Source organism: Macrobrachium nipponense, chromosome 3 (genome assembly GCF_015104395.2).
Source record: "Macrobrachium nipponense isolate FS-2020 chromosome 3, ASM1510439v2, whole genome shotgun sequence".
NCBI classification, from domain to species: domain Eukaryota; kingdom Metazoa; phylum Arthropoda; class Malacostraca; order Decapoda; family Palaemonidae; genus Macrobrachium; species Macrobrachium nipponense.
In genome coordinates, this window is record NC_087202.1 from 70,323,460 (window position 1) to 70,351,313 (window position 27,854).

The window sequence follows — 27,854 nt, forward strand, 5'->3', positions numbered from 1 at the left end:
AATATTTTTTTTACTACAGTCTCTAAAAATATTCCTTTCAAACAAACCTATGAGGTCATTCATCGCTGAAGGGAGACAGACGGTAAGAGGGTTGTAAAGGTGTATCAGGAGGAAAACCTCAAAGCAGTTGTCCTACGAAACTATTGTTGGGAGACGGTTAAGGAACGTAAGATTGAAGAAAGAAAATATGAAAGGAGGTACAGTAAAAGTAATGAGGTTGTAGCTAGGAGCCGAATGGATACTGCAAAGAACCTTATGTAAAGCCTACAGTGCATCACGTGAGGTGCACTGACGGCACTACCTCCCTACGGGGGAAAAAAGGCATTTAGATTATCCTGCAAACTAGATCTCAAAACACTGCATTGAAAGCTCGACAAAAGTATTTTGAAAACTGGTCGTGAATTTCCAAAGTATGCGGAATCCACGTTCATTCGATTTCAGTGTAAGTATGTACACTTGCTTGACAAAAATTCTAGTAGTAGCCTCTCAGGACTCTATGTAAAGGACTATGCAAAGTTCTTGCCAGTAAGGCTATGGAACCTTGGAAGAAAAGACTGAGGCAACTTCGTTGAAAAGAATGGTGCTCTGCATCCCCTTAAGCTTTTATTTCGCCTTCTCAACGTGGCGTATGTTTCTTCGTTTCAGCAGGTAAATTACAAAGCACCTTTCCGAAGTTCATTTATTATTTGGGCACTTTGGTAGACCTTCCTACCAATGACACCAGGGGTATATGCAGGGAATATTTATACCCGAAAATGGATGAACCTTATATAAATTTGTAATTCTTTTTACGGCTGAAAAATGCTTCATTCGCAAATGTAGAATATTAAGTGCGCGTGATTAACGAGACATATTTGTAAGGTGTTACAGAAGCCTCTTCTTTTGCATTATCCATAAAAATGAACTCTTAACACACAGTCTTCCTAGCCAGTTCAGGCCTTTTTCAAAGGTGGCTCACATAATTTATTTATAAAATATCTGAGAAGCTTTTAAATCAATGCACGCACTTTAGAAAGAAAGAGGAACGCGCTTAATTATTACACAGGAATGTACCATTCATGTGAAAAAAAACTAAGCAAACCAGACACAGTGTACAGACCGGAAACAATTTGTGATGAGAATTTTGTCATTAATATAAACAAGATAACTATCCAAAGGAGAAAAGTAGTTAAATTTTGGGGTGGGCCACCGTTTTTTCTCCTAATATTTTTTTCTGGATTTCCTGTTTTAATACGAGATTTTGGTTCTTATTTACCTTATGTTTACTTTTCAATTTTAAATTTGTTTCTTATGTCTCTGTAATGACTTTCAATGTGAATTTAATTTAAAATATATAAAAAGGCTTGTAAAATTGTTTCTTAGCACTTAACCACGGCTAAGCCTGATTTTTGTACTATTTTTGGCCTATCCTTGCTCATCAATTTAACTGGAAACTATAAATTCCTAAAAAGAAAGAAAGAAAAAAAAAAACTACAATACGAAGCATGGCAACAATAACAGAAACTTTCAATCTCACGGATATCGGCCGGACAACCACCAAAACATGTTCCAACAACAACAATTAAACCAATGAAAATAAAATCCATTTTCACTGAAACAGAAGTCTTCCCTGCTGCAACAAAGACAAATGCATGCGAATGGCCCGTGACACTAGTCGCACACCAGTAAATAAAACACAAGACTTAAATCAATGCCGAATCATATGGCCACATGAGGCTATTTCCGCTTGGCACTAAATCGAACAGGAAGCTAATCCCGAATGAAATTGGGCCACTTCCCATTGGAAACTAATTAAACTCCATCGCGTAACTCATTACTTCGTTTGACCTGCCCAGGATGACAAGTTATTGGACCCCTCACCACCGGCTCTAATTAGGAGCCGACGTTAAGCTGGTTCTAAAGGATTATACAAACGATCTGAATGACTACTAGGAATCATAAATTTCCTCTACAGTAATTAGCCTCTAAGGGCTGCTAAGATTCAATATATTCAGTTAATAATAATTATGAAACGAATTCCGGAAACAGTTTAAAACTTATACACAGTAAAAGGGTATCTGATTCGCGATAACGATTAACATATTTTGGAAGATAGCAAGTTGGACTTTTCAAACAACAAATTTCTTATTTCATGGCAGATTCTTCTCAGTTTGCATTTTTTAAAAACCTGAATTGATAGCATAGGACAAAAGTTATCTATGCCCGTATTTATGGTCGGCAGATATGACCACTGTCATATAAATTCGCGTGACTTTATCCGTACTACAAGATGCTGATGGCAAGTTATTTACGAAGTAAGGACTTGATTAGCTCTGGATGGCTTCCCAATATTGCTCTCATGAGAATTAAAAGTAAGACCTGTTACTGAATTCCCAGGTCGTATTTGATCTCCAATAAGGACCCCTTCTCTAGTCACATTTTGGCTCAACTTCTACAACATTAGCCGCTTCATACACCAACAAAAAAGGATCACTAGTTATACAAAAAGAGTCAGTTACTTCTGGAAATTGTTATTTTAGGTCATGGAGCTTGTACAGAAAATTTTTAAAATAATCAGGTAACGTGATTTGGAACAAGCAAAATATTAACGATATTTTCTGAATAATCACATTACAAACTGTTTGATAATTCCTATAAGGCAAGTTTAATCGTAATTAAATGTTTGACAAGTTCCTTTTAGGGTTTTCCTAATCAATTAATAAATGGTTGAATTCATGATTAATTGTACTAAGTATTTATATCACTATTAAATGTCATTCTCTAAATGTAATGATAGGTAAAAAGATAATACACTTTTTCTTTCAACAAGTCTCTTTCGTAGTGAAAATAAGTGCAAGCAATATATCATATATGGAAATATACATGTTAGTATGAATGGTGTAGGAATGAACGTATTTTATGTACCGATGTATGAATATCTGTAGAGTCTTGCTTGCTGACAACACCATTGTATGCATACTATATGAATATAGCTTAGTTAATTCGCCTTTTGGCCATTCCATTTTATGAGCTTATGCTCGTGTTGAAAGGAAAAGTTTCGCACACGACTTTTTCCCTGTCTAGTCAGAATACCCAGGGGTGACAGAGGCAGGGCAAAGTTTCAGAACACTAATCGTCGTAAAATACTTTAGCGGACTACAAGCTTCAACCTTTAAAGGCTGCGCACAATGTAGGACACGGGCGAAGCAGAGATTCTTGCACTACACGCGGGAAGGGAAACGTAGAATACATACACACACACACACACACACACATATATATATATATATATATATATACATATACATATATATACAGTATATATATATATATATATATATATATATATATATATACATATATATATATACACACACACATATATATATAGATTTGATGAAATGAAGGTAAGCTATTAGACTAGATTACCATCTGCAAACCTGATACCCCCAAAAAGAATGTATGAAAGAAATTCTCTTTGAAAGTGCACGAGTTTAATCCCACGTCCACATGAATATTACAGTTCTACTTATTTTTTCCCCCTCGTGCTGCTCTTTCCAACAACTCACGCTCTTTTCCTCAGGCTATATGAATTCTTACTTCGTATGAAGGCTTAAAGTACAAATCTTCATTTCATCTTTCAAATACGGGGTGTTATACAATTTTCCGTAAATATAACTCACTCACCAAAAACCAATTACTTGGCATTACAGCAACTTGATTTCTCTGAATTTTTATCATCACTTATTAATTTTCTGATAATGCCTACCTGAAAAGTAATTACTTCTTCCGTTTATAACTTGACAGATAGCATAGCCATTTTCCTATATTTACGCTATATTTAGCCATTTTAATCATCCGATTTATTTTATTATTACATAAATGTTTTCGCAGCAATAACCTGAACGCCAGCGCTCTTTTATTTTTTGTTTTTTATCAAGATGTAATTTCATCTCTACTCGCAGTTTCCACATGTTAGGCCAGAAAGTAGTTCCATTATAACATTACACAAAACAATATCGAAATCAATCATAATTAACCTCCCACGAGATTTGAAGCTCTCATCATTTATCAAAAAATGATCTCTATTTCGTATTTGTTAAATGGAACTTTTCGCAGTAAAACTGGACAAATATTTGACAAACTAATGAAACAAGAGCAAATCAAGCCTGATTACTAGTTAAAGGGCCTCAAGAACTCCAAGGATTCATTCTTGTGATAACTCTTGTGATAAAGGATATCTCCTTTTGATGATGAACCGTAAGAAATTAATAAAGATGCACAAATAATACGCAGTCCTTTTCCATAGGAAGTATATATATATATATATATATATATATATATATATATATATTATATATATATATATATATATATATATATATATATATAAATAGGTTCAAAACGTGGAATAAAGGAAACCAACAGACCGTCGGTGAAATAGGTCCCCCTTTGGACCCTTGTAAACATAAACGTTGCTTAATGACAATTTACATTATTCAAACGGTGCGCGCATCGGGGTCATGCCCAGTTAATCAATATTGGAACTCGCGTTCACTTTACCCAAGAGACATTTTGAATGTGTATACATATATATATATATCTATATATATATATATATATATATATATATATATATATATGTCTACGTATATCTATATCTATATCTATCTATCTATCTATCTATCTATCTATCTATCTATCTATCTATCTATATATCTATACATATATATATATATATATATATATATATATATATACATATATATATATATATACATGTGTTTGTATGTGTGTGTCTTGAGAAAAGAAGAGAGAGAGAGAGAGAGAGAGAGAGAGAGAGAGAGAGGAGAGAGGGGGGGAGAGAGAGAGGTGGAGGATGTTGCACAACGCAGAAATTGAGCGTACAAAACGTCCAGAAAAGTTATTCCAAAGTTAATTTCTCCAGTGTAGCTTTGCTTAAAATTAGCCCAGCATAAAATAAGTAATAATTATCATTATTATTTCATCACTCTACAAACGAATAAAATGATTACGTCCCTCTTGTTTCTGTTAACTAATTTATCAAAGATTCATTACAAATTTTTAAAAGATACCAACACCACAACTCTGAACACACTGGAATTCGGTAGTGATAATTCTGTGATATTAAAATGATGCATGCGGCAAACATGCACGTGATATAGATACAGAATAGACAAAATACCATAAACGTATGGAGAGTGTGTTAAGCAATTCAGAGCTCAATATATAACATCCCACTTAATCTAGTTAACGAGCTATTGAATGCAAGGGTGAGGGAAACCTGATGCCAGTTTAAACATGGAACATAATTCACAGGGAATTTGCAGCTCGAACAATTTAATTTTCAAACAAAACCAAAAATTACACTTCAAAAAGTTATACAAAATAATGTATGGACTTTATCGTCACATGCATACTTTTCGATCTCCACCTTCCTTACCATCATTCTTCTCAATAACTTCTACTCAATTCTTTGTCGTTTTCTCGTATTCTCACACTTTTACTAACCTCGTTAATTAAACCATCATCATTCGCAGCACAAAATTCAGCTTCGTAAAACACGGAGGGGTTATTGACCTGCACATTCCATTACCACGTTCAACAATTATTCATCACCGATATAAACCACTTATTTCCCCAACCTCACTCTGACACTCTCTCACCTTCCTATTGTTGTCGGCATTATCAGTGACATTTACTAGCTCCTGTATGCTCTTCTTACGATCCTTATTCAACGCAAAATTCCCCATAATTTTACCATTTCAATTTCCTTAGCATGGCTTTTTCCTCATATCCCATCAACGTGTATTTCCGTCCTCTGCCCAGCGTTGCCGATAGCTCTGCATACTAAAATCGGCATCTTATAGAAAACGGAATTCATTTTATGGCCCAGGGGTACTTAAAGAAAATAAACCAATCTTATGCAACACCTCATCGATTTATATTCATCATCATTCAACAAAAGTATATATTAGCTATGTATATACACAATTACAACCAAAACAACAATGATATATACATATTAAGTTTTATAGATAAACTTTATAAAACATAGAAATTACAAAATATAGGTAGATACGTAACCTACTCAGTTTTATAAATCAACTTTATAGAACATATAGGCTATATAAATAAAACAAAAAAAATTTATTATTTTTCTTCATATATCAGGGTATAAATATGTTTGAGAATATATTTTACTAATTCCAGATTTTATATCCTGTTTTATGCTAATTTCTTTGAAGCCCCCCCCCCCCCCCATAATGAAGCCTAGCTCCTGGATTCACCAGTGATGGAATAGTAATTACGCCACTCGTAACTACATGGTTCATGTCAGTTATAATTGTAATCACATGTCTTCTCATCAAATTACAATTCTATGAATGGAAGCAATATCAAATATCTTAAAATTACTTTACAACCATGTAATGTAACTCATTAAATTCAATAACATTATAATTACAAAAGTTACAGCTATTTCAATCTTGCTAGTTTTATCTACAGTTTGATTTTTTTCTTGTAGTTTGAATTGCATTTCCATAATTCATACGTAATACTAAGATATGATATCATGGTATTTAACTGCTACCACTATTCGGTTTCGTGTTTTACAATTATAAAGGGTTCCTTACCGTCACAGAAGGATTTAACGTTTTCAAACCTTATTAAGTGGAATCTCTTAAAGAATCATTTACACATATATTATGTAATAATAATGTAGTAATAATCATTTTCTACCCAAGCTTACATAAAAAGACATTAACTAATTAAAAAAAAAGTATTTAAATTTATTTGAGACGATAAATCAATCCCCTCGAAGAATGCCGAGTTTTTCTCGGCATGAACAAGGAGGCCGATTTCTTCTCGGCATTGAAGGTCTGGTTCTCCGCCTGTAGAGTTTTTTCTCGGCAAATCGGGGGAAAATTCGGCATTTCGGCAACGCTGCCTCTGCCCCGACCGCAAGGACCTTACACACTGATTATTGGACAAGACTTTCTGCATGCAGTGAGTTTCTCATAATACTTAAGATCTAAACTGTTTCAGAAGACACTCAAAAGTAATCTGTCAAAGTCAAGCTTTTAGTACGGAACGCTATCACAAAAATAAAACTCAAAACGTTTCCCGTCTAAGCGACTTTGATGAAAAACCTAAAGTACGGAAAAATTCTCATTTCCTGTGATTAATCCAATTATAAAGACCCTGCCTACTTCAGTACTTATTTTTGAGAAATCGTGCAGTTCTTAAAACGCGACATATCACGTGACATGGGTAAAAGGTGAAAACCAATAAACAATCTTGGAGGAGATTTTCATCCAGAAATCACGCAGTATTAATTATAACAACGGAATACATGTATTCATGAACAAAAGAAGAAACACTGAATGGGGAACCAAGGCCGGAAGACCGATGTGGACGTCAACAGCGTAACTTGGATGACAAGGGAGGAGACCTCCGAGCGACAGACCAATCAGATTGCTGCTACACCACAAATCCATTTATGGTGACGTTCCGGCACGTCCCAGTGTGCTACACGACAACCGTCCCCGTTTAACAATGTATATTGAGCTGTTCCATACTGTCACTAACGGGAAGTCCACAGGAATGAGAGATATTCCTCGCCATCAAGAGGGGGAATCGTAAATGATTCCTTTTATGGAAAAGAATAACGAGACAAGTCGAGCTCCAGACAAATGATTCTTTTCCTCAGAGGGGACATGTTCACTTAAATGGTTTTGCAAAAATCACCATTTAGGTTTCTGTTTCCATTACTGTAAATTGAGGATCTATTTGACTCGATACCAATTTCTGAATAATTCGGAAGTAAAGGGACCAGTTTAACGAAACATTGAGGAGCATAAGAAAAAGAAAATGCAAAACAAAAACTAAAAGAACTTCAACACGAGAGAGAGAGAGAGAGAGAGAGAGAGAGAGAGAGAGGAGAGCGCAACTCCATTTAGTCTCCCTAGCGTAGTGTTCCATCACATGGTATCATTCCTGGGGGAAAAAGCAGCAACAGTCAGTCTGCAGGCAGTCAAGAGGACGATAAGGAGAGGGGGAAAATTAAAAGGCTAATTAGCGCTCGGGACCGCAAGGGAACCGAGGGTGGGAGATATTATGTGGTATCATCATCTGCGGCTTCTCTAAAATGACGGTGCGACAGCGCAGGTTGTGGCAGACGACGGAGATTTTCATCTCACTCCCCCTCCCTCCTCCCCCGTCCCCCCGCCTAAGACTCTCCCATCGTTAGGAAAGCGATTCTAGCGTCTAATGAGCTCCACTCGAGTTGCTCTCATGCTCGACTTTTACACTTTTTTTTTTTTTTTATAAATATAAAAAGAAAGCCGATGGGAAATTTCAATCTTCACTGGGAATGAATTAATGTCATTAAAAGGTAACACATAAGAACTTGAGTGTAATGTTAAGCTTTGGTGAAAAAGAGAAACCTTTCCGTTAACAACATATTAAAAACTTGAATGCATATAAACACAAAACAACGTAACATGAGATTGATGCTCCAATTAGAAAATCGCATTGAACAACACAAAGAAGAAACGCCAACATTAAACAGAAAGCTAATTCTAAATCGGTCCAAAAGCAAGGACACACTGCTCCCTAAACTTGGCAGAACAGGGCAACAAGTGTAACACGTCCCCGGGGAGCCACTGAAAAGGATCGCTTTAGCCTGTGACATAGGATACGACCGTGGCAGGGTGGGAAACATTCCTCCCAAATTCTTCCTCGATCAAAACTGAGGTGGTCAAAGGATCTTATTTCTTCTATTGCAGATAAAATGAAACAATGAATACCTCCCTTATGAAAAGAAAGTAAAGGAATGTTTCAATTTTTATTTATTTATTTATTCAATTTTTAAGCGGAATTTTGGGCTGCTGACCTGTAAGCTACCACACAACACCCTACTTTCGCGAAACTATTATAGTAGATTCACATCAACCGTGCATCTGATGTCTAGGCCAGTCCCTTACGACGCTCCTGATTGGCTGTTGATAAGCCAATCACAGGGCTGGAAACTCTCAGTCTCTCTCGAGAGTTCACTTATGCAGGATGAATGTTACACCTCTCCTGAGGGATACGTCTTTAAAAAGTATCCCTCAGGAGAGGTGGAACATATATCCTGCCTGTGTGAACGCTCGAGAGAGACTGAGAGTTTCCAGCTCTGTGATTGGCTTATAAACAGCCAATCAGGAGTGTCGTAAGGGACTGGCCTAGACATCAGATGCACGCTTGATGTGAATCTACTAAAAATATTCTTAATTGAAGATCGCCTCGACGCTTAGCACCCTACAAAACATTACTAGAACTCCACTTCAATCAAAGTTCTCAATTTAGTGAATTATTCAAGTTACGATAAAAGCAAATTGCAAGTCAAAACGGAAAATCAATACAATAGAAGAGCTCATTCTGACAGACAATATTTAACACTCACTTGACGAGGGTGAGGTTCTCCCGTGGCACAGCCTTCAGGTCCTTGATGGTGCAAGTCCCTCCGCCGAATTCGTAGTTGGGGTTGTATTCGGTGACCATACCGCCAGTCTGAGCGCGGAGGCGGTTCAGCTGGAAGTCAGGACCAGGGAACATGTCTTCGCGCCTACGAGTAAACTTATTCCTCTGGTATCGGTTGTCTGTGCAGCAGCAGCGTCGTTATCAGCATCAACGTCAGGAGCGATGCCAACACCAACATCGTATCCAAGTGAAAGAAAAACAAAATCAATAAACTTTTAAATAATAATTACGAAATAAAGATCCTTGAGTATTGAATATTTTTAGAGGAATGGCAGCATTATATTTTTCTCTTTTTTATAAAATAAACTTCTTAATTACACAGGTCTGTGTCTAGAAATTCAACACCTGGTTTAATGAAGCCTTGCATTATTGTTACTGCAAGAGTTCATGAACAAAAGAACATTGCCAATGACGATATCAATATCAGAACACAAGGGGTAATGGAGTACTACTGTAATTTATTCTTCTGAAAGCTCATCCTCAATTACTGGTATCATTTTCTAATCATTCCAAACCCTACCCCGCCCCAAACCCAGCGTGTATCATGGCATTATAACTGCTAATGACCTCATTATCGGAGATGTGGTCATTAGCACGCTTTTACACACAGAAAAACCACAGTTATTCATAAATAATCAATAAATGCTCAAGTTAAAAAAACTGAAAGAGAAGAAAAAGCTCTGAGCACAAGTATATCTAACCAGGTTGAATCAAAGTGTAATATTTTGACTCCTATTTTGATTAAAGAAATGTAAAAATAAAGGAGATAGGCAATACAAACAAGTGAGTATGTCTAAACGAAATACTTACAGCAACATATGGAAATACCAGATATGAAGATAACAAGAGAGAACCCGAGAACCGCAAAGAAGATATAGGCAATTCTCCACGGCACCGGTCCAATGGCTGAGGAAGGAAAAACACCAATAATCAGAAGCGTAAACATCATATATCACTGCTTCACACTGAATGCACATCCATCATATATAATATACTCTCCATACGTATATATATAATATACGTACATACGTATATATACATATATATACACACATATATATTATATATATAAATACACATATATTACATATATAATTACATATAGTTGAGGTTGTGTAAGTGAACGAATCAGTTGGAATAATGCTATAGAATAAAAGTTGTTCAGCTAATCCTAAAATGTCAAATTAGAGACATATTCTTCCTTAAACGTAATGATGACTTTCCGATAGATCTATGTCTTTTACTTCAATAACCATATACACGATACTCTACACTAAAACAATTTCTCCTCGAAACAAAGAACAAGGTCATGCTGCTTTTGTTTTCGAAAGAGTCTTAATTCTCCGATGAGGTGCTGCCGGATGTTATATATTTTCAGATCACGTGAAATCCATAATCAAGGCACCCCTTCATTAGATTATGCTTCAATCTTTCCCTTTTCCTCCACAATGAGAGAGAGAGAGAGAGAGAGAGAGAGAGAGAGAGAGAGAGAGAGAGAGAGAACGCATACTCTTCTTGGGAAGTCTAATAAATGTAGAAATGAGATGCAGTTGAAGTTCAAGCTATTCAAGACAATCTTCCAAACCTCTTAATAGGAAGTTAAACAAAATGACTTCATTAGGTCTTGGCAAGTGCAATTCACCTGACAAACTAAAGTTCACAGTGCTATGCAAGATAAGGCTGAATGTTTCGAAAGAACAGTGCCGCCCGTAACAAAGGACAGGAACATTAAAAGAACATAAGGTGTTTAATGCGATACACATTCTCTCCATTACCCATCAAAGAGAAGGAAAGGAAGAGGAGGAAAAAGAGGAAGAGAAACCGTTCAAGTAAGGAAAGAGGGACATTCCAGGGATCTACATGAAGGAGTTGAGAGAGAGAGAGAGAGAAGGGGTTGGGGGCTTGCAGCTTGAGGGTATAAGCACAGGCTCCCTTAAGAAATAGAATGTTAATTAGAGATTCCCTTGATTTTTCAAAGTTTTCTCTTGCTATTATTACGCCGATCACATTATAATACCCGGAAAGAATAAGAAATCGCAGCTGATGTTGTTAACTGGTAGACTCAAGATCATAAAGATGCTTCACAGGAAATACCCGTTACTAATAGAACTATTTCACGTATGCATATGAGCACAAACAAACACTGAAATCTTTCACAGATAAATTACATAAAAATTCACAAGATACATGAATCCATTGAACAGGTTGAAAGGTAACTGTAAATCGTTAAGGAACTGGAAGAATACTACTTTAAACTGGAATTTTCATCATTAAAGGCTAATGTTGTACACCCGTTTTAATATATAATTTTATAATTTTTAAAAATTGCATTCCTCATTGTGTTCTGTTATTTTATCTCAATTTCTTTTGCAATATTCGTTCATAATCTATCACTTTATTTTCACTCTTCCTTTGTCATCCTCTGTGCTCATGTTTTCAAATACCGTTTCTCACTCTCGCTCTTTTTTATATAATCCCGTGAATTTTCATCCCTACTCTCAAGTAAATCGAGAATTCGCCTTTCACAGAATATTCCCAAAACTTGTACCTCACATGGAATCCCATTCCAGATTTACTTTAAGGTCTCTCTCTCTCTCTCTCTCTCTCTCTCTCTCTCTCTCTCTCTTCTGCCTTCAAGCCACAACGTAGAGCCTTCTCTTTCAGAGGTCCCAAGATAGCTATTAAATTTGGGGCTTATGTTTACCAAGTCCTCAATAAAGAGTCCTTGGGAAATGAAGATGTCCTCTTCAGAATCATACCCGAGGACATTCTCGGAAAAAAAAAAGGTTCTCGTACCAATAACAATGAAGGAAAGAAATGACTAGAAGTGACAAAAATATCACAATAATAATAATCCAGGGTAATGTCTTTCGAGTTTCCTAATTTCCTCTAATGAGAAGAAAAGCAATTAAATGTACATAAAAAAGAAAGGCTTGCTGGGAGGGCTTAATGAACACAAGTAAATGCACATTTCAACACTCACGTTCATTCGACCGCGTCAGAGCTTAATGAATATTCGAGAAAATATTCAGGGCGAAAATTTTCTATATGCATTAAAAAAAATAGAGGCCTCGCTAACAATATCATATCTCTTACAGAAGATTTCATTCGTCAGATTTAATCAAATAATCTGAAACTTACATTATGTTTAAATTCGTCGAAATGTTAAATGAGCAGATTCGAAGACTATCATTACAAAGCTGATATAGAACTCTATAACATGTAAAGAAAATCAATCTCAGTATCATTTTAGTTTTCTGTGAAAGAAAATATTGTGCCAGCTTTGTTCTCAGATCTAAAAAAAAAAAAAAAAAAAAACCTGAGGCTAGAGGGCTGCAGATTGGCATGTTGATCATCCACCTCCCAACCATTACACATACCAAATGTCACCCCTCTAGCCTCAGTAATCTTTATTCATTTTTAGGTTAAAGTTAGTCAAGATCGTGCAACTGGCAGCGCTTTCTACCGGTCAGAGATGATGGTTTTATACTTCATTGTACGTTGTACAGAAAACTCGATTACGCAGAAGAAACTTCGGCGCATTTTTTACTTTTTTAAACATCCCTGTCTGTCGAAGGTCTCTTAGCAGAACTACAGGAATCTCAACGGAATAAGACTTGCAGGAAACGTTGGCCGTAGAACTACAGCAGATCTTAACGAGAATACGGTAAGAGAACTGAGCAAAGATTTCATCATCATCGCCTCCAGTGCCGCGTGAAGGAAAGGACATTAAGCAGTTACAAGCACTTGCTTTTGTCTCACCCACAGATGTGCATGAGTTGTCTGACCAATTAGTGAATTCCATAATTGATGATGACTTAACTGATTTTTTTTAGGATAGTTTGAAAGTACTTGGTTGGGTATAACCCAGAGAGTGTCGAAGGCGACGAATTTTTGTTATGTTGATTTATGGTTCGTCCACACTCGAGTTTTTAATAATTTGCCGAGATCAATCCTCTCGAACGTTGGCATTATGCTTTTAAAAAGATCATCCTGAAACCACCAGACTACTAGTCTTTAGACATGAGCAGGTATCACCCAAGGAAATTTTAAGGAGCAGGCATCTATAGGGATTGGCATTTCACGGCCAAACGAGAGATATGATACCGTTTACGAGAGACTGAAAACTATTTGCAATTCTAACAACACAGAAGAAGGATTACCGTTTCTGCGAGCTTTACCTCACAATTTTTAAATAAACTCCTAATAAATTCATTATTACCTTTGCACATTGTAATCCAATAAAAAGTATATTAAAATGTTGCGTTATCTATTTACTTTTTACATGCTCGTTCGACGTTATGGATTTAGACCTCTTGCCTATTCGGCTTCGTACTTTCGGCATCATGGGTTCAACTTCCTGTCCTTCGGCAAAAGGGTATACTGCATCTTGTCCGTGTACCATATATATGTATGTATGTATGTATGTATGTATGTATGTATGTATATATATATATATATATATATATATCATCATCATCATCATCATCATCATCATCATCATCATCAGCCGTTGTTAGTCCACTGCAGGACAAAGGCCTTCCACTCTCGTCTGTTTGTGGTCTTTCTATGTCATTCTATACCCGCGAATTTTCTTAGCTCGGCAATCCATCGTCTTATATATATACATATATATATATATATATATATATATATATATATATATATATATATATATCAACGGAATGACTATTTTTCGCAGCTTTAATGGATGTTAACATATTTTACACCTCTACAACCTTATTTTTGATAAACTTGCGTTTTTGGCCGACTTCAGTTTGTCATTCCTATATTTTCTGTGTTGTTCTGTGTTGGTGAATACATTACTTCAAAGTACAACTATTCAGCCTCAAAATGGCACAAACCTATCCAAACATGCAAGCTAACTTTACAGAGTTCATAGCTAATGGAATTCTCAAGTAAAATCCATAAGTGGTAGCATCTTCATCTTTGCGTTTTACTGCGCAATAGCACACATAAACATATGTCATTAGACAGCCAAGTTACAGGAGTTTTGCACGGTGCAAAATTACTTCACAATTCTCTTATACTTCGTTGTTGGAAAAGATAAATTCACATCAAAGGCCAGATATTTTTCTCGATCAACTTCTATTTTTCATTTTTACTTTGCATTTTTTGTTTTCCTCGTTCAAACTACCTCGACAATGTAATAGTATTCGCTTTTAAAATAAAACAAGACATCAGCATCCTAGCATGAAAACTAATTTCACTCAGACAAATTAAAATAATCAAAGAATAATTTTACTGAATGGAAGTAGAGTGAGCATGAGACGTGGTCGTCAATGTCGAGGCGTTACCAAACACACAAATATATATACACATATATACATATATATGTTTATACCCCACACTCAAAGACACACACACATATATACATATGGTATATGGATACTAATTGTGTTTTGTACTATATACATGTGTGTGTGTGTGCGTGTGTGTGTGTGTGTGTGCGTGTGTTTACATGTTTGTATGTAAAGTGTAAAAAAACAAACATCCGAATGTAAACGGGGAAATTGGGAAATATTTCAAACACAAACTTACATTTGCCCCTCTAAGTACATGCGTATACATACACGAATAAATATCTATTGCAAAGTCTGTAAAGCATCATACTGTTACTTGATATCAGGAATTTTACTCGAGACATTCAGTTCGACCGCGACAGATACACTAGACCGGATGCTTGGGCTCCGCCACATGACGCCATCGCCATGGCAACGCAGGTATGTACAAGGAACAGGTCGCATGACGTCAACCGAACGACATGGAAAGAGGAACGTGTTTAAAATTATCGGGCATTTCCCTTGCTTTGTTCCAGCTACCAGTGGCCATATGTTTATGGAGACAAATATACGTATCTATGCAAGTATATTTTACTCTTCCTGTTGACACAAAAAATAGCATACATACGAAAATGCGTAATTGCGCACTAGCGCGCTCGCACATACTCACACATGCATATAAAATCCAAAATAAGTGAAGTACTGAAGATAGACTATGCACAAAGAGTTGCGATAACAAGAGGTAGCGAAGAATTAATGCGGATTCATATTTCAAATATTTTTAAACAATGATATCCAATACAGGTTCTCACTTGCTGTAATTTAGTGAAAAACTGAAAAGCAAACTAAACAATTGGCAGAGGTTGAATAAGATTTGGAACTCAAATAGACTGACATCGCATAAGATTGTAGTAGTAAAGTAACAATGAAAATGTCAAAAAGACTCCAAGAATACTAGGAGTCAAACAGCAGGACAGAAATAATGAGTGATACCATACGGATAATTACGGAATTCCGTATTTGGATGAGATAATGATGAAAGGAGGTGGACATATAAGGAGATTTGTGGAAGATAACACACACACACACACACACACACACACACACACACACACACACACACACATATATATATATAATATATATATTATATATATAGATATATATATATATATCTATATATATATATACACATATATATTATATTACACGGTATGATAATTATCAAACCGTTATTATATAGAATATTTATCTTTTAGAGGAACACAAGCATATTAACGTACTTTAATTATCACTGCTAATAATCAATGAATCGTCTTTCAGGAGATATTACGCATACAATATCAAAATATAGTTATCGACAGAAGTCCTTCAAATACATAAAATTTAATGGAAAACAAAAGGCAATATCCTGTAAACCAGAAAACTCATAGTACATTCCGTGGCAGAGAGAGAGAGAGAGAGAGACTTTATCCCAATTATATATATATATATATATATATATATATATATATCTGTATATACATATGTATATATATACATGTACAATTTATTTATGTGTATGAATATATATACATATATATATAGATATCTAAATATATATATATATATATATATATAATATATATATCTATCACATACATATTTCATCTTGGCTACATAGTGTTTTGCGATAATTTAGAGACATGTCGAATTCACATTTGAATAAATATCCCTATGTATCACAAACAGCTCTTGGTTATCCGAAGCAGATGGAATAAAGAGAAAATAGCGATCACATCTGTTATATAGAGAAAAAGATAAAAGCTTTCACTTCGGTAACGAATCAATTCATCTCCGTGTCCAAGAATGCACAAACCGAAAAGAAAACGTACTAAACCTAGAGCAGAGAGAGAGAGAGAGAGAGGAGAGAGAGAGAGAGAGAGAGAGAGAGAGAGAGAGAGAGAGATTTTTTCTTAACGAGGAATGATAAAAAGGCGCCGGTTCTACCTCCCAAACCTGACGTCCAGTCTCTAAAGAGTTTTTGTTTTGTGACACGGGAGAATAAACCTGCGCCTGGAACTTTTCTGCTTGATCTTCTCTCTCCTAGAGCAGGAAAACTTTCTTCATATCTTGAGAGGTCAGGTGGACGGGGATATAGTGGGAGAGCTTTTATAGCGAAAAAAAGAAAGAGGCTTTGTGTATGTATCTTATATATATATATATATATAGATATATATTATCATATACATATATATATATATATAATTGTATATGTATATGTATGTATGATATTACATACTCGTGTATACATACTCGTGTATATATATGTATGATAGTCTTGTGGGTAAAAGAGCTTCACTGTACGTGTTGAATTCTAGGTTCCGTGGTTAGTGCCCATGAGCCGACGAATTCCTTTTCAACTAAAAAATCCCCCTTCGGTTAACATATATGAAAATATATTAAATTTGAGGCAGAGGAATTAGATATTAAAGGACATTTGCAGCTTAATCCGTACATATGAATCACGGCGTTGTGATAAAACACATACATACATATGTACATACATACATATTTTTGTCACTTCTAGTCATTTCTTTCCTTCATTGTTATTGGTACGACCTTTTTTTTCCGAGAATGTCCTCGGGTATGATTCTGAAGAGGACATCTTCATTTCCCAAGGACTCTTTATTGAGGACTTGGTAAACATAAGCCCCAAATTTAATAGCTATCTTGGGACCTCTGAAAGAGAAGGCTCTACGTTGTGGCTTGAAGGCAGAAGAGAGAGAGAGAGAGAGAGAGAGAGAGAGAGAGAGAGAGAGAGAGAGAGAGAGGAGATAGAGAAGGGAGAGAGAGGAAGGAAAGGGGGAAAGAGACCTAACAAGCAGTAGGCTACAACTTCCTGAGAGCGAACGATGAAACAACGATTGAAGAAGAAATAAAGCATAAAAAGAAATGCGACAAAACAGAAATCTCTTGGGATCAAGTTTTCATATTTCGATCGCAATGTGGAAATAGCGTCCGCAACGACAAGGGCCTTCGGCACATCAATGCAAACGAATTCTTTTGTCTTCCTAGTTTCAGTTCTGATGGTTATTAAAACGTGGAAAGAGAATTCTGCGTAGTTACAAAACAAAAGCACGCAAGGGTTTCACCTAACAAATTCGTACGAATTTCCAGGAACAATTCTGCCGTTATCAGCAAATTGCATCAGCATTTTTTTTCTGCCAATGGCGACGGGACGCTTTCCAATCTACTGCATTCTTAAATAAATTTCGGTGTTTTAGGTATGTCAAAATGGCATTTCAATAAAATGCTTATCATTTTCATCTCAAGGGAAAATACGAGATTTAAATGCTAAAAAAATGCTAGGGACACATGTGTTTCTTAATGATCCAGTTCACACTAATACAAAAAAAGGAAAAATATTATGTGGCAAGGAATTAGAAATTTACTAATATTTTATTTTCAAAGGTAAGTTTATAAATAATGATTCAGTGTTAACTGGGAGAGACGACTGCCACGTAAATGGGCCACTAAAATATTTTGTATGATGTTTGGTCTAATGAAAAAACTAACTCAAATAATTTTAATTGATTGAAGGAAGGATTCTTTTTGAAGATGCGATGTTGTTTTTGATGGCCGGCTACTGCCAAGTTCACATTAGTATTCAGAATACGCTTCAATTCGAATTGCTCGTTTATTCGATACCAGTCCGTTCATCAATATAAACACACACACACACACACACACACACACACACACACACACACACACACACACACACACACCTCCATTTCGTTTCATTATTATTCTGTAAAACAAGAAGGAAAATTTCCAGATCGTCTTATTACCATTCTGTATAAAATATGGCAAATACTCAGAAAATGACTATTACGCGTATAACGTCTTTCTAACTAAATGATATGCACACAATAAGGGAAAGATTTCAAAGATTTATACAGTGTACGTGAAAAGTAGTCGGAAACAAGTGTTCCTTCCTCCCGTGACGTCGCAGAATAGCAAAATTCTACCACAATCGATAAGGCGAATTTTCGTAGCGAGATTCTGTGACAACAAACGCGATGAAATGAACAACAGAACTTGATTTAATCAATACGAAATCTCCCTCCTAGGTTACTTTGTTTTTTCTTTTACAAATATTTAAGACTATAAACCAAAACATTATCTTCCCATCTCTCATGTAAAGGATATGACAAGCTTTTAAAGGCGATTTCCTACGAATGCTCATTAACAAAACAGGTGTATCGCGCATGAACATTGCCGTACTACGCCCAAATTAAAATGTGCTGAGTTGCAATAGAATTCACCGTAGATGAGACCCAGAATCATTTACTTATATAAAAATGTGATTAATATGAACAAGCACATCCATCAAAAGTTTCCAGGTAATTAACCAACACATCAACTATTAAACTGTGAAGTCAGAAGAACGAGAGCCCAACACTTGCCACCGAATAATATAGTAATACAAAGAAATCATTAACGCCAATTTTGCAGTATCTTAAGGAAACTAAACTATTTCTATACTTCTACAGACCAAGCAAAATATATGGCAGAAGAAAATTTAAGGATATTATGGACATTATAACCAAACTATATCTTTAACTCACAATACGGACAACTTTGCATATCTGTCTACCATGTGATGAACACGGTCCAAATCATGCCCAACCTGACTCACAATAGCTAGTGTACACTCAACACCGATGGTCCATTATCAGCAAACCAGCAGAATTTGCCAGAGAAAGATGTGTGAAAGAGGAAAGTTATAACATCGCTCCATTTTTCAGTCTCCGAACAAAGATTTGAAGTATCTGGGCACAGATTCATAATTATCATAACTAGTATAAATTAGTGTATGTTCCCAGAAAATCAATCCTGATAAGAAAGGAAAACACACACCGCCAGAATGAAGTAAAGGGAAGGCCAAAGAGGTTTCAAGACAAACTAAGACTGACAATTATTCGGGTGACACGACCAAGGTTTCTGGTCAATTAACTGAAGGAGGCAACGATCGTCTGGCCGTGACCACCGGTTTGTTGCCCTTTTCAGTCTGAGACTGACGGCGGTGATGATAAGCCTCTATAACTATCATGTGCAATCTACACAACACCAGCTCACCGACAGAAAGGACATGTTGGCAAAAATCGCCTGATGGCATGTAGTTGAGTCAAGAAGTCCACCGTGTAAATATAGTTAATTCTTTTAGCGATAAACAGCAATTTGTAAGTACAATGTACCAACGCTCTCTCTAAAATATAAATTTGTGAACTAGAGTCAATATATGCAAAGGAGAACATGGAAGTGACTGGCCTAATTTTCTAGTTGGAAAATTTTAAACTCGTGACAACAGCTTGTCAAGGAAATATTAAAAGATAGCATTAGTTTTTGCTTGCAATAATGAAGTAAAAATTTCCTTTGGTAAATGTTACAATAAGGCCTGTTTTTTGTCACTTTACAGGGAAAATATTACGGAAAAACAGAATTTGTGTTCGAGCGACGAAGCAATCAGGTAAGCTTATAGAGTCTTATCAGAGCAACATAACACATACTGTACAATGAACTCAGATGCAGATCTAAAGCGTTGAGTTTCATCACACAATCAGTTACCTTTGAACTGAACTTTTTTTTGACCTTGGAGATTTGCCAGACTATTAATATTTATGTTATGAATGAATACAACAGATTACCTTGAATACTCTAGCATTTCTTATTTTCCTCAATGTTCTAAATCTTTTCAGTAACGTTCATGTTTTCTCCCCTCACACAAATGTAATGATTTTTGTTGAATTTCCTTAAAAAAAAAGATATACTACAGTGTAGTATCCATAGACGATTTTTTCTTCCTTTTGAATTATATAATGGTTATTCCTCAAATTCCCCTGGTTGTGATGTATTATTCAATTACTGAAACTGCATGGTTCGTAGATACTACTTTATATATGTATTAATGGTTAGAATCTGGATACGGGAAAGGTGATTAAGTTTATTTCAACGCCATACTTAAGGCACTTTATTAGTATTTTCCTTGTATTTGAAGTTTTTACAGGCAAATAAACATCACATTTCTTTGAAGTGATTTTGCATTATTTTGGCAATACCAAGCAAATTGGTAGCCGATCTTTGTATACTGGACAATGACTTAACGCCGTTTAATTATTTCGAGGAATGACGTGGTTTGGAATCTATGATGTTAATTTACTTAAAAAGAACCGAAGCTTTCTACTTGTTGTTCTTGTATACCTATAATTACCTCACTCCGTATAGACTTACTTCTTCAAGTATTAATCATACTGATAGAGAAAACAAAAGGAAATAGGATTGGTGTAACAGATACAATCCCAGTTCCCGCAAAACATAGCAGAATTATTTTACATGTTAAATACTCTGTTAATTGGTACAAGATTTACTGCCCCTCAAACCCTTTTAAACTTATGAAAAATAATTAAATTTCCATTTCTCCCTCATTAGTCGTCTCTGCTTTTAAGCCGATCTCGCAATTCTGTTGGCATTAAGCCATCAGTATCGTAATGCACAGTTCGTTTCATTGTCAGTGTAAGAGGATAACGATTCCCATTAAGCAATGAAATACTTATATGAGTTTTAAAAACTATGCTTTAACGATGTCTGCAATTATTTTTGTATGGACTGACATTGCTTTTAGAGTCCACGTGACAGGCTGGCTAAATTATAACAAGTTAAGGCACCACTCCTCTTCTTATACTGCAGCCATTTGACGATTCGAGTTTGAATACCATTTCTATTGTATTTAATTAACCTCGCAAGGAATCCTCATAAGGAGAGAGAGAGAAGGAGTAGATGAGAAGAGAGATAGAGAGAGGAGAGAGAGAGAGAGAGAAGAGAGAGAGAGAGTATAATGAACTCACCATACTTCACAATACCAGCTACACTATATCAGAAAAAAGAAGACCGAACCTCTTTCTTTGTATGTATGTACGTAGAGAGAGAGAGAGAGAGAGAGAGAGAGAGAGAGAGAGAGAGAGAGAGAGAGAGAGTATAATGAACTCACCCTACTTCACAATACCAGCTACAATATATCAGAAAAAGAAGACCGAACCTCTTTCTTTGTATGTATGTACGTAGGTGTGTACAGCTGGGCTGGATATCTGCCTTACTCGTGCTCACAGCCTAAGTGCACGATGCATTTTCGAATCACCACAAAGAGAGGTTAAAGGCTGAGCTCAGTTTCAGCCGAAAGGTCCCTGCATACCAATTGGGGGATCGCTTCCCTTCCATGTTTTCTCTGTCTTCACTTACGGAATGGGAAAGAGTCAAATATTCCTGCCGGTTTCGGGGTTTTATTACATGTTACTTGCCTATATGAAAGTGGAAATTTTTTTATTGCAGTTATAATAGCAAACATAAATTGTTAGGAAGAACGAAGAAATGACGCAAAGTCATAAAATGCTGATATTGTGATAACTATGACTCTTGCTGTCTTGAATACCATTCTAACATCGTTATTGCCATAGCTTTCGTAGTAGCCACTGAAAGGAATACATCACTGCAGTTTTTTTTAGACTTCTAAGGAAATAGTTTAATTACCTTAGGGGATATTATGTACTATATGTGACTACTTGCAGAAACCCGATTTTCATCTTTTGCTTCTGCATTCATCCGTTTTAAAGTCTACTGAGAGAGAGAGAGAGAGAGAGAGAGAGAGAGAGAGAGAGAGAGAGAGAGAGAGAGAGAGAGAGAGAGCTTTTGTCTTATTTGTTTTTCTATGTTCGAAACGTTAGAGCAACGGTCACTTCCCAAGTTTACCAATATACTAAATGAATAAAGTAACTGTTCGTCTTACTACCAAATTAACGAAAGACGGTCTAGTCGCTGCCAACTTTTGAATCCTGCTCTAATACAATGTTTCTGATCTCTAAAATAGGAACAGTTTTCGAAAAGAGATCACACATATTGAACATAAAATATTGGTGATTAAATTGAAAAAGCCAAACAACGTCTGATTGAGCATTATAACGCAACTAAATTAACACTGACAGCACATATCTCCGCCAACTTCAAATTATTGACCATAACCGGTTGGTTGTCGAGACCCAAAATAAATCTTCGAGTCTAAGAGACAAAGAGTCTGCAACCACGACTTACTTTGTCGAAGTACTGATTAAATTTGGTTGCCAAAATTTACGATAACCGGTCACAAACTTCGCGTCTTGACCGTGGAACATCTGAAACATGGGAAGCTTTCTCCGCAAGATTACGTTCTTATAACTTCCAAATATAATTCAGTCATGTGTCCAATCTTTGGTAAAATTAGTATAAAACTTTCTGCGTGGTCCCGTTAACAGACAAATAAACCGAACTAGAAGCATACTCTCCTTAGCAGAGGTAATAATATTAATGGCGTACGAAATATTTCAGGACGTTTCTCTCCGAAATGAGACAGGCCGCTTAAATCTGAGCATCACGGCTTCTGAAAATCCTCCCCAAGTCGTTTAAGGGCAAACAAGTTTCTTCTCAGCACTTTCATGCAAACAGGAAGGAAGGTCAGCAAGGAAATAAGTTTTCTGAGTCACCGATATTACTAACGGATTTACAGGATCATAATGCTCAATATTTCCATCAGGACGAAAATGATATTGGAAAACTTTAATGAAGGCAATAGGGGAAATACCCGTGCTTATCAGAGCAATCCTAAATATCAGCGATGATGGTTAGTTTCAGCAGTGAATACCGTTCGTTAATAATTATTTTGGAATCTCTTGACACAATTCTATAAGAGAAAATTGTTTCAGAATTCGACAAACAAAGCTTGAATCATATGCAGTTAATTAAAAATGAGCAAAACCTTTGATGCGGAAAGAGTTAATCTTATGCATGTCCATTACGTTACTTTACACCGGCCAATTTACATATGCATGTCCATTACGTTACTTTACACCGGCCAATTTACAATCAATACCGAAATATATAATATCCAGCAAAAACCAATACGGACTAGGACATTCATGGCGATTTACTAAAAGAAGGACCGTCTTGCAAAACAAAGTAAAGCCGACAAGTTGCATCTGCATGGCATAAATCTTACATGTCAGTGTAACATCTGAAAACTTCATCCTTCTTCCCCATATCTGCAAACTACACGATATATGTTGTACGGAACAAAGAAAGCCAATGACTGTTCCCGAAAGAGCCGGATCTGTTAAGGTCTCTAGAGATGAACGACAGCTCCATTCACTGCCTACCACGAAAATAGTATTGTTGTTCAACTGTCTCTCACGTTCTCTCTTCCACTACATCTCCTGCCTACCCTCCCTCCACACGAAACGTCTCTGCCTCCAAGCCCACACCTTCCTTCCAAGGTGGTCTTCCTCAAAGTTTCTCTCCCATCTTTCTTTGATGTAATTCTGATGTAGTTCTTCTATAATTTAGTACACTCTACCTTCATCCCACATCCCGCTGCTCTCTTTCTGGACATTTATGTCAACGACGCCTCCAAATTATTCAGCACATGTGTGTGTGAGAGAGAGAGAGAGAGAGAGAGAGAGAGAGAGAGAGAGAGAGAGAGAGAGAGACATCGATTGGGCTATATTCAAAAACTACAAAAGGGGGGGGGGAGAGTCTGGCAGCCTAGGAACATAAAATTTCATTCCAATGAACAAGCTATACATAGCAGAACACCAAGAAAGGAGCCAACCCTGGAGAGCAGAAGGTGTGTGTTTACGTAAACACAGGCCTTTTTTCTCCCCTCTTCTGAAGGGAGCCCTGGCTTCCAGATACAACCAATCATAGTGGAATTGTTGGAGATTCCCTGCCATATATCTCAACGCGGCACAGTTTGTAGGACCCCATTAGGAGGGTGACAGTTTTATTTGACAGCTGAGATGGAGGGAACCAACCTCTTCTCCGGTCCTCTAAAGAAGTCACCTCTGGTAATGAATCTCCGCCTTCTCATTACCTCTAGGTTTTATCTTATTTCAGAATAGCAGATGCATGTTTGATTGTACTGAGATTATAATTTTCTCACACATTTATATATATAAATACATATACATACACACACACACACACACACACACACACACATATATATATATATATATATATATATATATATATATATATATATATATATGTATGTATGTATGTATGTATATTACATAAACTGATGTACCTGTGTAGATTCCGTATTAGAAATTCCGATGGAAATTGAAGAGACCATTAAATAGACAGAGCTAAATGTCTGTCTAGATACCTTTATGACGTCATAATTCTTATAAACAGAACTTCTGGGACATCACGCGTATCCAATTAACCTAGTTTTAAAAACTATATAGTACAATTTAGATGAGAATTGTGGATGCTATTTCATGTTTTACTGCGTTTTTAATTAAATATATCACTTGAGCCAATGATGAATGGTAAATGAAAGTGGAAATTCTTTTCTAGTTATTTTGATATTTGAAGGGACAATAAAGAATGATTGATTGATGAAAATCAAACATTCTGTAATGTCCCTTTACATATTAAACTAACGGGAAAAGAAAGTCCAATGCATATACGAAACTCACATTTCTAATACTGATGACTTTAAAATAATTTATGAACACTTGTCTTTACTAAAGTATTCTAGTGCAGCCATCCATTGGTCACACGCATCGTGCATTACCATTTTAAAATTACATGCGTGGATAGCGTCAATCGGTTTAAGAATGTTCGGCAAAGACAATCTTTTTGTTGGTTCTGGACCTTACATCTAAAGAAAAACCACCAAAGGCGTGAGTGGTTATAATCCTTCCTAGAATAATGCTATAAATCTAATGTGGCCTACACTAAAAAAAAATTCTGTCGTAGCTAAAAGTTTAACATAATCGTCGTTAAGTCACATTCTAGCCATGATTAATAACTTGGATAGCATTAAAAGTGTATAAAGCGAGATGCGCCAAGGTGTGCAAGTTTCTTTAAAATCCGCTGACTGAGGCTGCCCTCGCTGAAAAGGAAAAAAAAGATCCCCAACACAGATTTACTTCGCAGAACATCTTGATCCCACAATAATCTGGGAGTAGCTGCAACGTAACCGACCCCCATATCAAAATACCCGCCCTTTGCAAATACCTTAGCAACTCAATACATGTTTGTACTATTTTACTAATTAACTGACGAGGGACATGAAGACCATCAACAATATAATGTCCAACTTTCCCTATAGCTTCATTCAAATGGATATCCTCCACGTGTATCGCATATAAAACACGGAGTACCTCTACTTCATCAAAGCTGATATGATGCTATAATTTATATTAATCAGACGAAAACTATACAGGCATTCACACATGAATCGAAAACCATATAAATTCATCGCTAACAATTTATATATATATATATATATATATATATATATATATATATTATATATATATATATATATATATATATATATATATATATATATATATATATATATATATATATATATCGAGCTACAATGTCCTTTAATATCTAATTCGCTACACTACCGCGAGAGGTAAAAGCTTCACTGACGTTCCTGGATTTGAAAGGATCCTGGGTTCGCGTCCCGATCCAGGCAAGTCTATTATCGAGAAAAAATTCCCCTTCGGTTAAGCATATATGAAAATATATTAATTCCGAGGTAGAGCGAATTAGATATTAAAGGACATTGTAGCTCGATATATGTATATGAATCACGGGAAAGTGATATGACTTATATATTATAATAATATATATATAAGATATATATATATATATATATAACTATATATCTTATATATATATATCTATATATATTATATATATATATATCATATATATATATATATATATATATATATATATATATATATATATATATAATTACCCTTGGCATGAAAAAGCATGAAATTTAAACCAGTTAACAGTAGTTGAATGTTCAGTGTACTAAGTTCCAGCGTTTGTGAGATGTTCCTCAGTCGTTATTTGTAAAACAGACGCAAGTTTGCGAAAGTGAAAGCAGCTGCTCTGCAAATATTAGCGAAGGCATTGACAAGACCTGGCAAAATCTTGGACTCCGAACAAGTGTACACAAGAAACCAACTTATCTCATGTAAAATTCCTACGTTTTGATGTACGATATTAGAGAAAATTTCTACATGATGAAGCAACTGTAGCGATTTACTGAATGCACTCGCATATTTCACAAACAGAAATATGTAACTCAATTAACTTAGGTGTCAAAGTATGAAATCATCCGAAATTTTTTATGTTCACTAATTTGTATTAATTACCTACCCATTACTCACCGAATCCCCGGCTCAAGATAACATGCTGAGTACCATCAAATCATAGAAATGCGACAAAATTCGCGGACCGTTTTCCAAGATGAAAGACGAGTCGCATCCCTCTCTCGTCTCATCCTGCTTTTTTTGGGGGGACTCCGAGGACATATTCCCTCTCGGACAATACGTCCCCGTCACTCGTTGCATGATGGCATAAACAGACCCACCTGAAGTGACTAACATTCCAGTGGGCTTGAGAGCGTTCATCTTCCCTTCCTCTAACCAAAATAGCTTCCAACCAAAAATAGCTTCCAACCACGTCGTCTCTCTGCACACGTAACACCCATAAAGCCTGTCATCATACACATAACTTCTCATCTCTCACTAAATGCTTCCATTTCCCTGTTCTCTTTGCTGATCCATCTCCCACCCCGAAACCTCTCCTATCCGATAGCACATTTCCCCCTCTCCCCCACCATCACTTCCCCATCCGAGCGCTTCCAAGCTATGAAAGTATTCTAAAACAATTTCCTATTCTTCTTTGCCCTTTGAAACAGGAATCCAGGGCGAATTACGCGAGTTCCCATTCAGGAATTCTCCCAATACACGTGGGAGGGATGAAAATGTTCCCTTGGTAAAAGAGGGAAGTCAGGCCAATATTTTTCGTTCTCGTTATTTCATTACGTTTAGAGGCAAAGACAAATACATGACAAGGGTTATACTAAAACTTAGTTAATACAAGAGGAAAATAGTGAAAGTAACCAAAATATTAATG

General features: G+C 36.0%; 1 protein-coding gene across 1 annotated transcript in view; it reads right to left on the reverse strand.

The window, feature by feature from the left end:
• Positions 1–27,854, reverse strand: part of LOC135221802 (tyrosine-protein kinase receptor-like) — a 1,041,187-nt gene that overhangs the window by 80,209 nt on the left and 933,124 nt on the right. Inside the window, exons 20-21 of the mRNA XM_064259659.1 lie at positions 10,336–10,431; positions 9,449–9,644 (exon numbers count right to left, since the gene is read on the reverse strand). Coding sequence (XP_064115729.1) covers positions 9,449–9,644; positions 10,336–10,431 — 292 coding nt within the window. The remainder of the gene's footprint in view (positions 1–9,448; positions 9,645–10,335; positions 10,432–27,854) is intronic.